This window comes from Ylistrum balloti, unplaced genomic scaffold, assembly GCF_031769215.1.
Source record: "Ylistrum balloti isolate Yb309-2 unplaced genomic scaffold, AGI_CSIRO_Ybal_v1 Utg370510, whole genome shotgun sequence".
Taxonomy (NCBI): domain Eukaryota; kingdom Metazoa; phylum Mollusca; class Bivalvia; order Pectinida; family Pectinidae; genus Ylistrum; species Ylistrum balloti.
This window is the reverse complement of record NW_026782329.1, coordinates 402,153-417,159: the sequence shown is the minus strand read 5'-3', so window position 1 is coordinate 417,159 and position 15,007 is coordinate 402,153. Positions and strand designations below refer to the sequence as shown.

At 33.7% G+C, this 15,007-nt stretch overlaps 1 protein-coding gene across 1 annotated transcript in view; it reads left to right on the top strand.

The window, feature by feature from the left end:
• The first annotated feature begins 10,514 nt into the window (after positions 1–10,514).
• LOC132555675 (Fanconi anemia group J protein homolog) overlaps positions 10,515–15,007 on the top strand; it is a 37,878-nt gene continuing 33,385 nt past the window's right edge. The window contains exons 1-6 of the mRNA XM_060220029.1: positions 10,515–10,557; positions 11,107–11,243; positions 11,534–11,645; positions 13,399–13,452; positions 14,095–14,169; positions 14,779–14,882. Of these exons, the coding sequence (XP_060076012.1) occupies positions 11,154–11,243; positions 11,534–11,645; positions 13,399–13,452; positions 14,095–14,169; positions 14,779–14,882 (435 nt within the window). The 5' untranslated portion in view covers positions 10,515–10,557; positions 11,107–11,153. The remainder of the gene's footprint in view (positions 10,558–11,106; positions 11,244–11,533; positions 11,646–13,398; positions 13,453–14,094; positions 14,170–14,778; positions 14,883–15,007) is intronic.

Sequence of the window (15,007 nt, the reverse complement as noted above, 5' to 3'; positions counted from 1 at the left end):
ATTTCATAGCTGATATACAATATCAATAACCTACGTTTTGATGACACGAATTTTAAATGTGAACACTTACATTTGAATATTATGTCAATACAATCAGCAAAGTTATGCAATGGTCAAATTATTACAAATTTACAATTTACATTAGAAAACCAGTTTCCATCCGATGGTTTAAAGCTGGATGATGGGAGGTTTTAACCAAAACAACACTGAAAATATATAAGCACACACAATTAAACTGAAATAGTACCTACCGATTTCATTGAAAGAATGCCTTCGTTATACAGATCTTACCGAGAAGTTGAGAATAGCTAAAAACGATATCTCGATATCATTAAATCCATCTGTTGACACGAACACACAAAACAAAATGGCTGCTAATTAACATTGATGCAACTCCCGTTCATCGAAACAAACATACCTTATATAAAGTACTTCCAGTAAATACAATGATAGCAAAGAAGATGACATATGTAAAAAATCTTTTATACCAAAAATGTATATTCTGTTATTTTAATGTGGTTTCACAATCTTAAAATGATAACTCTTCCTTGCGCATGTGCATGAATATAACTATAGATAAAAACATCTCAAGCTGGGAATATTGTACAAATTTATCTTAGTGTTTTCCAGATTAGTATTAATCTGGTCCATCTCATTAGGACACGACATCAAACGTGTCACTTATTACCTTAGAAATTGTTAACAAGAACACTCTCCGTGTGTCGGATATCAAAGTTCCTGTGAACGTTATTGTGTCATTGTGATGTGTGTTAACCTTGTATACTGAACCTAATAAGATTAGCGCTTGATCTCGTTGTCTTTGTAACGTACTGTTTTATGTAGAATACGCTGCTTGTGTTCCACTGATGTATAGGTACCACATCTATATTATTGTTTACCTACTATTCATCAGCGGATTAATGTACGTTATATGAAATTAGAGCTAATTCTACTACTCTTATAGAGGAGAAAGGCAAACGCCTATTTGAAGGTTCAGGATATATTTGATTGTTATCTCTACTTCATCAGAAAATCATGCAGACAATGCTAACCTATTTTCGTCCTGTATGTATCGAATGTTCCTTATTGCGATATTTGTTATATAACTTTGAGGTAATTCTAACATGACATTCCACAAAGTCGTCTAAAGCCTGTTGGAGCATCAACACAATATCAAAAACAATAGGAAACATAAACACTTGTGAAAATTAGAATCCGAAGTCGACATGATGGCACAACAATATAAACCTAAGTGACATTTGAAAAATGGAAACACTATAATATCATATAAATCCTGGTAATCTGGAAAATATTAATATTCAGAGGAACTAAAAAAAGGGGACTTTTTTTCTACAAAGGAGGGCTGGTGAGTATATCATACGTTTTATCTTTTTAGATAGTATGGAAATATATGATCGATCATTCTGCTGTAGTTCTTCAGAAAAATGCAAATTAATATAACGAATACTATTGTTAACTTTCAGACAAAATTGCACTTAGTCCCAGCGAAATATCATTTACAGGAAATATAGATTCATTTCTTATTTTATAGAAATATAGGGAAATAACACGGCGCTTGTAAAATTTCGAGGAAATCCAATGCACTGGGACTCTTTTCATATGCTTTCTAAAGTAATTTTTCGTGGGTGAAAGACAAGAAAATACCAACATGTCAACATAATTGTAATAAAAAAAAAAGAATTCTACAACACAAGGGAAGTTATGAACAAATCTATAGATTTACAGGGAGACTCCTGAAAACATACAAAGAGAATAAGACCAGGGGAAAGTATGATTTCGCTTCTGCGACAAAATCACTCCGACATTTTGACATAAACTTTACAGGTTCGAGAAGAAACGAGGAACTGCTAATTAAGAGACAAACAAGTACATATATCAATTAGTGGTTTCCATCAAATCAAACATTTATAAAAGACGCACAAGTAAATAATAAATTTCTATACAAATTTAGAATAAGATACAGTAGAGTCAAATAGTGAACTGAACTATATCACACAGTTGTTCGTCTTATCGAAACAAACGTTGAAACCTAGATGGGTTAATGCATTATCCCCATAAATCAATGAGTTTTGTACCTTCAAATAGAATATCAGAAGAAGGTAAAGTATATAACATATTGTGTGCATTCTGAACCGTGCCACTATCTTTATTGCAAGTGATGGCAAACCTCGGGGCTAAAAGATCAGCTGTGGAGTCTACTAAGACAGTACAAAAGACACACAAATTAATAGTACTTTTCAAAACAAATGTAAAATTAGATAGAGTAGAGAAAAAACAAAATTAAGCTCCATCATGTAGGTGTTTCGTCCTTCTAGATCTCGTCAGTGCTGCTACGGCGACTCCCTACCAATTTCACATTTGTACATCTCTCAATAATAACCATTGTAATGTTAATCAATTTATTGAAGATCTGTGCAATATTCTGGAAACTGTGAATGCATAGGTATTTTTCCATAACTGACAAGAGGTGAATTTGAAACAGGATATGGGACTGGTCAGTAGCCAAACCAATATATTTTTTATGAAAAATGTGCCTACATTTACTCGTCTCCTGAGAGCAATGTTTCATATTCGTTTAAGCTTGCATGCGCAATATTTTAAATCAAGTTGTTTGCATTCTTAATGGATCTAGCGATTGATTTTTTTTAAAAAATCACTTTTTGATGTACGCCTAATCTAAATTACATCTAGGGTAATCCGACGAAATCTCTCTTTCTTTCCATTTGCTGAAATAGTATTAAATAAAAGTCACAAGATTTGAAAAATGAATTACAAGATTATCAAATAATGGTGTATATATACATACTCGTTAAAGGTAAATATTAGATATACGATAATTGTATTATTGATATATTGAGTTTATCTATTGCTAAGCATTCTATACATTACTTTGTTAATGCATTAGACACGCCTTAGTAAAAACAGGCATTAATAACAGATGCTTTGAATATACACACCAGACATGCAAACATGGCATCGCTGATTGGACATAATACTTTCGTCTATTTATCTAACAGGATAATTCCAACACCGCTTGAAGGATAATCTCCCAGAATTATCATATAAAGACTTGTTTCCTTTGCCTAGTATAGTACATGTAATACGAAACACGCTATATACATCAGTTGTAATGTTACTATTTGCGTTTTGTTGGTGAATATTTACATCATTGATTTTTATTTTTTCTGAAATGTAACAATAATATGATGACTTCAGATTTACACAACTATGATTTTACATTTATATTCCATATTACAAAACTATCATTATATGACACTTATTATGACACATATTCTATTATATGGTATAATTGTTTCTCTGTTATCACGATTTTCATGCAGGAAGTCGTTCAATGACGGACAAACTTTTGAAAGAAGGTTCTATAAATGATGGTTGATGAAAATCATGGGGAAGTTTTACGGTTATAATATTGATCTCTTTGAGAAATATATTTTTTGTGCGATATGAGCTGGACGTGTTTGATGCTCGTTAGTTTGCCTGTTGGTATACTTTGATCTCATTTGAGAACGTAACATTACTTATTTGGATTGATAAAGTTTACATGGCGGGTGTAGTGAATGAAGCAGCTTCCGGAATACCTAGTCCTATTCTATTTGCACTTCTTCAGGAGTCTTTCTTATCTTGTCCTAGTTTTATTGAATTGGAGTTTGGATTATGATTACGATGATATGTTGATAGTTTCTTGTTGTTTTTGTTTATACCAGCTTAATTTCATCATCTTATATGTCGTGAGCGTGTTTCCTTTTATTGATGTAATTGGGTTATTAATAAATAGTAATGGGCTGCTTTGATACTTATTAATTCTATAACTAAGAATCATGTCCATGATCGATTAATGTATAGATTTGTATAATACAAGAATGTTTTTTACATTTTGGGTATGATAAATTCGTGATATAAAAGAGATGTAAAATCAGGTTTGACGTTTACAAGTACAGTATGATATCAACATGGTGACTTCTCATGATGAACATAAAGCGGTATAATAAGGTATAATGATATCCAGGGGACAATTTTGTAATTCCATGTTATTTCTAGAATCCTGTTCACATAATATATTGATTTATTAAGAGTTCCTTTCCAATGAAAACCACTGTCTTTATCCGGTAAAATATAACTTGGTAATGATAATTTCCTGTATAACACTTTAAGCTTTTTAAATAGTTTACTCAAATGATATCTTGAGCGTTTTAAGTACTTTATTCAAATATATATAAACAACATTTTGTTTTCAGTTCAATATTACTTGTCCTGTTGGCTTTTAGATAATAGTTTCTCATGGTCTTATTTCAATACTATTTGTCCAGTTGCATGTTATATTTCCTTGTGTTTTTATATCAATAGTATTTGTCCTGTTATTTTTTTGATAATATTTCCTAGTGCTCCAATTTAAATAGTACTTGCTCTGTTGATTTTTAAATAATACTCTTATGTTCTTATTTCAATAATAATTGTTAATAATAATTGTTCTGTTGTTTTTCAATAATATTTCCTTGTGTTATTTTAATAGTATCTGCCCTGTTGTTTTTTAAATAATATTTTCTTGTGTTCTTATTTCAATAGAATTTGTCCAGTTGTCCCCTTCAGTGATGCTTGTTTGTATTGTCACATTTGAATAGCAGTTCGTTGCATTATCTATCAACGTGTTGTAATGCTTTCATTTCGTAATTATTCAAATTACTGTTTGAAACATTTTGATAACCACGTGTGGTATGAACGGGATGATATATTGTTAAATCTACATTTGTTCTGCACGAACCTGAGCTGATCTTATGACAATATACAAGTTAGGGCGTACAATCTCTTGTTTCCTATTGAAGTCGATTGATTTATAACAATTTTTTTAAAAGTCTATTGCATGATATATTTCTATTTTTTTTTTTTTTAACTTTTTCGTTGTCACTGATCTGTAAAAGGCATTGTCTGAGATTGATATTTAACCTGATGCGCTAACAAAGATAAGTCAATTTTTATTACAGTTGAACGGATCTAAAACTTTTGACAACTAACCCATAGATAACTTTCTGAAATACGATCTATGTAAAGAAGTATTTCTGTGTTAGAAGCAAGATAATATGCATATGTGAATAGAATCCTAATCAGACTCAGATTCAATGAAACTAGGGGAAATGTGAACAAAAGAAATATCAACAGAGACTCCTGAAAAAGAACATTGAGAATACGACCACACGTACAGCGTTATATCGCCCAAATAAATAAAATGAGAAGGACCGTTACGACCTTGTGCGGAATTCGTGATGCTATAAACGGTTTCTTGAATATAGAATCTACTGCGACATGCATATGTAATAGCTTGGGAATGTAGGGAAGTTGCTATCCAAAAATGGAAAATTCACAATAGTGAAATCAAAATCATCAGGATTATCACACAGCTTGGTGGAATGCTTTTCATTGTAGAAAAAGACCGAGATAAGCATAAATATGTTTGGTTGTTATCAGAGCTTTTGTTCTAGATAAGCATAAGATATTTTGTTGTTATAAGAATTTATCAATTGATGTTCGAGATGAGATAAACAGAGTTTATCAATTGTTTGCTTCGAACAGTTTGATGTTATTTTGTGTATGTTTTGCTGAGTTTACTTTCAGGTAACAGTTTGGTTTGCTTGCATTAATAAAGATGCAATATATCTTATTATTATTAATTTCTGTTTCGATGAAATTAAGATATGCAAACAGTTGCTGACCTGCTGTCGCATTCTTCAGATGGTCGTTAGAGGTGACTAAATTTAAAACATTCAGCTCGTCTTTTCTTTCTAATACCTAATGCGTTGTTTGACAAATCTTTGACATAGGCCTAAGTGCTACGATCCAATTTAACTTTTCTATAATTGGGTTCATCTGGTATCAGTGATACCGGGTGGATGTCAAGCTATTATGCCCGGTTATGAAGTATAAATCTGCAATATAACAGCGCCCTTGACTAGCTCCGTCATCTGTGGATACTGTTCTCATATGAAAAACTTGATAGGAGGACAAAGAAACTAAACCCACTAACAAATAGGATGACATGGAACCTGGGTAACCATTTCGGATCATCACCAAGTCTGTTTTTGTATTCAGAATTTTTAATTGTGTTTGATCTGTGTGACTTTCCCATGTTATCAATTTGGATAAGTTAAGTGCAATGATGATTGAAATAAATACATTTACGAAATGAATTTTATGGATGCAGTTTAAGTAATTGTTCCGCTCTACTGTATAAAACTAATTTGTACACTCTTCAAGATAGTAGGTTGTAGACACTGCTGGTGGACTTAAAGTCCCCGAGGTTTGTCGTTATCTGCATGCCACGTGTTAATTCATTCGAACAGGTACACGGTTGGTTCAGAAAATACGCATATACTGAAATTCTAAAATTATACGATGTATGAAAATTACGAGCTTTATTTAATTACGGGGTTGCTGCACCTCCCCGTCTAGATTTTGACTTTTCTTTTGATCACTTTGGACTTTTCTTACTCGCCTCCTAAGTTTCAAAATTTAGGCCCTTAGCGTCATTGACGGATCCTTGAAGGACAAAACAGCTTTACAGTGTAGTATAATTGATTGTTTGGCTCTATTGTATCTAACTCTGAATATTAAAAGGTGCTATTCACTTGTGTGTCTTTTTTTACAATCTTGGGAAAGTGAACAAAAAGAAACGGAGTAGAATATACAACACATCTAAAAAATAGTTTACAATTTGTATCAATATACTAAAAATCGAAAGCAAATATAATTCCTTAAAATGTCCAAATACTTACAGTGTTGATTGTCCATCCTTGTTTAGTTGAAAAGCTAGATACCCATTGATAAATGATTACTATACAAGTTTTCGTGGTTATTGTATTTGATCATTGTGATGTATCAAAGAAATGAGTAAACATTGAAAGACATTTAAGGCTGGGTCCTTGACATAACGTGTAATTAGTTTATTTCATAAATGTGACTATACTAGTAATTTAGTTCTCATCATCCACGTGCTTGTTTAGACTTTATCTTCCTGTAAACACTGGGAAGTAATTTGAACAGGAGACTGGTTCACCCCGCCCTCAGACAGCTTGCTGTCCATTCCTCTAGCTCCAGTTACAAAGCTCAATTATTGGACTTAAAATAATTCGATTGTGTCTTGCGCGAGAGCTCGTTACGTGCATTTGTTTGTAATTTTTGTTCATAAGGAGAGTTAGTCAGATTTACGTACTAATCTTATGATTTTAGCGACGATACTTCATGGAGCCAGGAACATTAAACTCTATTTATCATTCCACGTTTGCCCTTCAGTCGGACTGCAATGGGGATGTGGAACAATTGTCAATCAGCGTCTGTATAGGATTAATCCTCTAACGTAACGTCATTCTACAAGCTGTGGAGTGTTTACCTTATGTTACAAACTCCGGCTTATTTGATTGATATTAATTGGAAATAATGTGTGTATAGGCTACTACATTTAATTTGACGTAGAAATGTGAGTTTCTACTTACTGGTTGAAAAATCGACCATATGATAAAAAGGATGTTAAATTCATGTCCTTTTGATATTGAATGTATTTAACTCATCCACATTTTTTTTCATTTCAGCTTGCCAAAGTTTCTCACTAAAATGAAGAATTCTTCGACTTGTTTTATAAACTTTCGTATCAAATGGAGACTCGTGTGAGATCTTATGTACATGATTTCTTAGATATTGCCAAAAAATTATCACTCTGAAATATTTTATCTTGGTGAATACAGACAGTGTTTATAATACCACAAGAGATATAACATCAAACTTTAGTATGAGGTTCTTGTCACGTGCTTTTTTTTTTTTTAATATTACCCCGCAGATTGAAATATATCTGTATATATAACACACAATCTTGTGATGCCCACGAAACCAACATCATCGACCGTTCAAGATAGAGGCAATTGTTTTGTCTTAGATACGCATCGGACCATTCAACTACCATGCCAGTATTCAAACTCGTCTAAAGTATAGTAAAATAAACATAAGTTCGTGTTAATTGTGAAGTTTCGTTAATATCTGTCGAGAAAGTCTTCCACTTAAGTGTTCGCAACGCGACTGAGTGAAATTCTGTTTATAGTGGTTACCGTGATATCAAGCTGATCACGCTAAATAATGGAAGTTTTCAGTGATATCCGAAAAGGATCTGACATAAACTTAATTTCATCGTCACATAAAGAAAGGGACACAAGTATTTGATTACTTATTTTCCGGTATGATACAAAGAAAACTCACATCTTACAATGCATTTAGCATTTTACAATATTTTACATGGAATTATCTATTAAACTTGATTTTAAATACCAGGATATTGTATAACAGATAACTGTATTGCTGTTCAAATATATTTATGAAAGTTCCATCTGAACGTGAAATCTGCGGATATGAATTTGGTGTCAAGTTGTACAATAATGTTGGTGAGTGATGGTAATTGGCTAACTTATATATTCATCATGGTGCAAAAAATAGATAGGAAAATGTATGCTTCACTCCAATGCAACGTGAAAAATCTGTCAGTTAATAAATAAATGATGAAATGTCGGAGGCCGTCAAGTTTCTAGAGAGGGAGGAAGGATTGAGCTTTCATGGTGTGAGGACAACAATCGTATATCTCTTGATTCTGTTGGCCCAGTAACTCTAGCGTCACGCCATGACTGGTAACCGTTTAACGCACGGTTTCAATGGCAATAGGAAATCTGAACTGTAATTGTACTTGTTGAACTTTTGTTTTACTAGAAGTTCACCGAAAGAACTATTTGCAATGACTGAAACGTGGCATTATTGGAGAGACATTCTTTTCTAATCAGTTCTAGTGTACACGAGCTCGAGAAAACAAGGAGGACTTGCATTTCGATATTCGCAGTCCTATGAAACTAAAATTTATCATGTCAGATTGAATCGCCAAGTTGTACTTCACAATAACGGAAAAAGTGGCTACCGAGTGAAATCAGCGTATAAATTTGGCAATGTGTTAAATTGTTTTTACTGTAACGACTAGACTTGTAATATTTGGATAGTGAATGACGCTTTGGTCCAGTTTTCCTATTATGATCCTTTTACATACAAACACTTATCACAAACTCATAAAGTAATGAAAATGTAGACAGGTCAGGTGTATATATAAACAGGTAAGAAATTAATGTACACAGACAGGTAAGATGTGTTAATGTCTGCCAGGTGTATCCCAGGTAGGTGTGTCGCCCAAACCCTCTCATACACTCTTAACTACACCTCCCGTCCTCTAGGGCAAACAAACTCATTTATTTTGATAGTGTATGGAGCACCTTAACAAGATCAAAGTTGACAAAAATATTATAAACAACACGTTCATTTCTCACTTATGGCCTAATCCGCGAGCCACTTGACTCTGTTGTGAGTACCTGGGTAGACAGACAACCGGGCCCTGGAGTGGCAGGCAAACATGGAATGACTACGCGCGGGCTGTTACGGCTAATATAGGCAAAGTGAAAGTAGAGGCTCAGTGGCTCCACCCCAAGTGTAGGATCTACAGGTACATGTATATATATAAATAAACAGAAGATTTACTAACTGCCGCTCCGTCTAAGATATCACTTAAAGGGGGGAAGTGCTATCATCTATGTCTTCTCAGAACATGCCAACCGAATGAACGTGATTTAATGACAAAAAACAACACTAAAAGATCAGATAAAGATAACAAAACAGAAAAACAAAAGAAGAAGAAAAAATGCATAAAGTAAAAATTTACGAAAAAAATGGAAACAGATTTTCACTATTTATATCTGTCGTTATTTAAATACATAAAAAACAATTTACACATGTTTTGATATATGGTTTTCAGAAAGGAAATAGAGAGGTAAGAGAAGGAACAGACAAACAATATCACCTATGGCATTTATCGGTTGTATGGCGGTATATTTCTATTCACATTTTATATATGAATATAAATATTTACTTGTAAAAGTAAGGTCCCTGTGCCCCCCCCCCCCCCCCCCCGCCCCCGTCAAATGCTGGTAAAAACTTAAGACACATATACACACATTTTACTTCATATACAATAAAATGTCCTCTGTTCGATATAGAAACATACAATACAAATTGGGCGTAACTTTTTGTTGTGTTAATTCAGTTCAATAATGTGACCTTAAGTAGGGTTTACAAGCAAAGTTACGTTTTTTTAAATCTCCTGTTCTTCTTTTTTATTATTTGTTAACGTAAGCATTCCACAAAAAATTTCAAAAAAGGTGTTGACAAACAATTTTTAAAAATGTGAATTTAATCAAACAGATAAAATGAATGCCACCAAACTACTTTTCAAATTATAAATATTCTACTTTCAATTTCACCGTACAAATTTCTACTTTCGTTTCACGACGTAACCCTAATGGGCCTCGTGATATTCGACCAATCAACGCTACGTTTACATTCAGATCGGAAGTGGATATATCTCATATGGCGGGGGTTTCGGAAATAGCTGACGGGGGATTAATCCATAGAAATTAATATTAAGCCAGTAACTCAACCCAAACAATGAATGTACGTTCACGTTTTACATTTGTTAGGCGTTAAATTTATGATGACAAATGTCCGGCATCTAAATGTAAACTTAATGCAACACATCGGAGAATTATCTCGATGTGTTATGATTTCAGCACTGCTGTTAGATTCGCGTTTGGAGATACAGCAATCTCGCCTAAATCACATTTTGTAATATTGACTGATCGCCATCTCGCCCATTAGAGAAAGTTAGATTGGATTGTAACCAACTCCAATTTTATGACCATAAAATAATTTACCAAAGTTCCAGAGAAAGTCAAGTCCAGTTTTAGGAACGATTGTCACCAGTATAAATGTAAACTAGACTCGATTGATCATATTGTTGGATAGTTTTATAATTCAAAAGATAAACTTAATTCAAATTTTGCATATAAATAAACAACAATCTAGCACACCCACAGTAACATGAAAATTGTAAGTGCACATATATTTGGACAAGGAGTGTTATTTCCAACCAAATCAAGACTTGTCATCCCCACTCTGAAGTTAGCACTGAAATAACATAATCTGCAATACATATTTTTTCAGAATAAAACACAGTTCTTTTATGTGTAAATTCATCAGCAATATTCACCATGGCTGCAGAAGAGAAGAGGATGATACATGGGATGCAAGTTGTATTCCCTTGTAAACCATATCCGTCGCAATTCAGTATGATGGAAAAGGTAAACATTGTACTTCATTAATTACTAAGAAGGAAAAGATATGACAATCATGCCATAGATTGATATGACAGAAATGGTCAAACATGTGCATAACCTCAATTTAGTAAGACAATAATTTTAAAGCAGATAATTGAACTACACTTCACAGTTCAAAATATTAGTTAAAAATACATTTAGCATCATTATAGTAATGAATGAGATTGAAATTGTATTTATTCATCATGATGTACTATAAAGTGTTGGACACACATTATGACTTATGTTTTCAATGTTGGTTTGTATCGTTTCAGGTGATCAAAGGGATAGAAAGAAAACAGAACTGTTTATTGGAAAGTCCTACAGGAAGTGGGAAAAGTCTGGCTCTATTATGTTCTGCTCTTGCCTGGCAAACAGCTGAATATGGTAAACCTGAAATAAAATGCTTTTACTGTAACCATACAGCATCAGACAAGTATCACAGTGGAGTACCACTAGTAATTGTTCACTAGTGATAGCAATCAAAGACAGTCATCAACAGTGCAAAGTTATTGGAAATAGAGCGCTGAGCACTGAATTGATATACAGGATCACAAATAAGCATTGAAATAACATGTTCAGATGTCCTAGTGAATTATCTATTATGAGCTCTTGTTTATTTGTCAATTGTATTTTTCTTCTACTTTCTTCATCAATATCCAATCATGTATTAGTTTTTGACACTAACAGGACGAGAGGTGGTGAACTTGTGCACATCTCCCATAATTTTTTCTAAACTGTCCAATTTGTCTAGCACCTTTAAGTGACAATAGTCAGAATGATATGATCTTATTAGATTGTCTTTCCAACACATAACCCAGTGGGACAGTAATTGTGGTGTATTAGAAAATTTTGAAATAAGAAACATAGCATATTATAGTGTTTATGTAGAAGCATATTATAGTGTTTATGTAGAAGCATATTATAGTGTTTATGTAGAAGGAAATTTGAAAGAATTGGTGACCTGATTATGTTAATCATTCAAGGACTGATATTTTTCTTCTCAGCATATCTCAGTTTGACTGAGATTTAGTTTCACTAGATCAGAAAAGTATGAGATTCTGTTGAACTTAGTCTCAGGAAACCTCAAGGCTAGATTCTGTTGAACTTCGTCTTAGGAAACCCTCGATGCTAGATTCTGTTGAAGTTAGTCTCAGGAAACCCTCAAGGCTAGATTCTGTTGAACTTAGTCTCAGGAAACCTCAAGGCTAGATTCTGTTGAACTTCGTCTTAGGAAACCTCAAGGCTAGATTCTGTTGAACTTCATCTTAGGAAACCCTCAAGGCTAGATTCTGTTGAAGTTAGTCTCAGGAAACCCTCAAGGCCAGATTCTGTTGAAGTTAGTCTCAGGAAACCCTTGATGCTAGATTCTGTTGAACTTAGTCTCAGGAAACCCTCGATGCTAGATTCTGTTGAACTTAGTCTCAGGAAACCTCAAGGCTAGATTCTGTTGAACTTCGTCTTAGGAAACCCTCGATGCTAGATTCTGTTGAAGTTAGTCTCAGGAAACCCTTGATGCTAGATTCTGTTGAACTTAGTCTCAGGAAACCTCAAGGCTAGATTCTGTTGAAGTTAGTCTCAGGAAACCTCAAGGCTAGATTCTGTTCAACTTCGTCTCAGGAAACCCTCAAGGCTAGATTCTGTTGAACTTAGTCTCAGGAAACCTCAAGGCTAGATTCTGTTCAACTTCGTCTTAGGAAACCCTCGATGCTAGATTCTGTTGTACATAGTCTTAGGAAACCCTTGATGCTAGATTCTGTTGAAGTTAGTCTCAGGAAACCCTTGATGCTAGATTCTGTTGAAGTTAGTCTTAGGAAACCCTCGATGCTAGATTCTGTTTAAGTTAGTCTCAGGAAACCCTTGATGCTAGATTCTGTTGAACTTAGTCTCAGGAAACCTCAAGGCTAGATTCTGTTGAAGTTAGTCTCAGGAAACCCTCAAGGCTAGATTCTGTTGAACTTAGTCTCAGGAAACCTCAAGGCTAGATTCTGTTGAACTTCGTCTTAGGAAACCCTTGATGCTAGATTCTGTTGTACATAGTCTTAGGAAACCCTTGATGCTAGATTCTGTTGAAGTTAGTCTCAGGAAACCCAGAAGACTGGCGATGTCATTTTATATCTTGTTTTATTTGTTTGTTTAGAAAAGAAAAGAAAATCAGAAGAAGCAGAAGCAGCATTGATGTCTAATGAATCAAGTAAATATTTGTGTGATGTTTTACTGGACAATTAGTACCTTTATACAGAAGTTGGGATAGAACTGCTTTTCATTTTGAAATCGTTCTAGACAGAAGCTTTCATTAATTGGTCGACTCAGTAAATGTATATCCTTCAATGGAAGCCAAATTATGTTAAAATGATATTGTCTTTATCAAGTCAAAGGATCAGTGCAATATATTAAAGAAAATGTTAAGAGCACTCTTCATAGATATTGCAACAAATAGCTGTATTTGCTGTGTCTCATAGTACCAACATGTAATGTAGATGATTTTCTGTCAGTGGTTACTACTGAATTGTCAACATGCAACTGGTTTGAGGTTTGCACTTTTAAACATTAACAAGTTAAGTTTTGTTTGGCTTTAATGTAAATACAAGACAGCCTCCATAAAATCTGCTTTGTCAAGGTATTTTTGACTGATATTGAGGTCTACCATGATCAGACTATTGTTTTATCTTTACTTTGGTTTCTTCTCCATGTTACATCCAAAATCTGTTGATATAATAATTGTGTATAAGACAATATTTGTCTCCCTTTAATGATGTCAATTTTGTCAGTGTGTTCAATGTTGATCACTATTGTGTTTATACTGATTCAGAATTATTTATGTCCACTTTTACAGAAAATTGTACATGTCAGAAATCAAAGGAAGTAACACCTCCAAACATTGGCACTGATGATGTGCATTCAACACAGGGTAAGTACTTCACTGTATATGTTTAATGTTCATGCAAAATGACACCCAAAAATCTAAAGCTTGATACTGGTGTTGGCTTCTCCTTTCTAATTACTGTGATGATGAAATTGAGCTGTGATATGATGTGTACGTTGACACCTCCATTGACTATATCATTTTCGATATGCCACTAAGTAATAATTACTGCTGAACATGCAAAATATCAAGATATCAACAATACCTTATTTGACCTGTCTCAAGTGAATAAAATGTGAACATGAATTTTTAAAATGTTCACTTATTAAAAACCAATGATTTATAACAAAATTAGCAATGAGTAGAGGCCTTTGTCTCTTTCTATAAAGAAATTACATTCGAAATATCATTGACAACATGACAAACAAGAGGCAGCTTGTGTAGCAGCTATTTAGAGGGATTATGATAGTGTGATATTGTATTGAAATGGCAAAGGGTTATTAAGAAAATACAATCAAAAGGCAAACTTCATGCTTCAATATGCATGTCAATGATTGCTTCACCTCAACCATTCCTAAGTTTCTCTATTTATGTTGATGTGTTACACTGTGTACTTATATCTTCTGATGATAAATGGTTACCTTATCTCGCTAGATGTGGTCCAGGTGGCTGCTGAACTGATATCTGTTGGGGACAGTGATGACGATGACTTCAAAGGTTCCTCCACTAAGTTTAAAACACCTGGAAACTCTGATAAGGTAGGCTATCTATAATATGAGTTGATCAATAAAGTGGTGTTATTTTGATAAAATGGGTCTTCCTTGCATTATGCAGCATTTCTGTTTGAGCAACTTGTTTTGTAAAGATTGTGATGCCCGAGGTG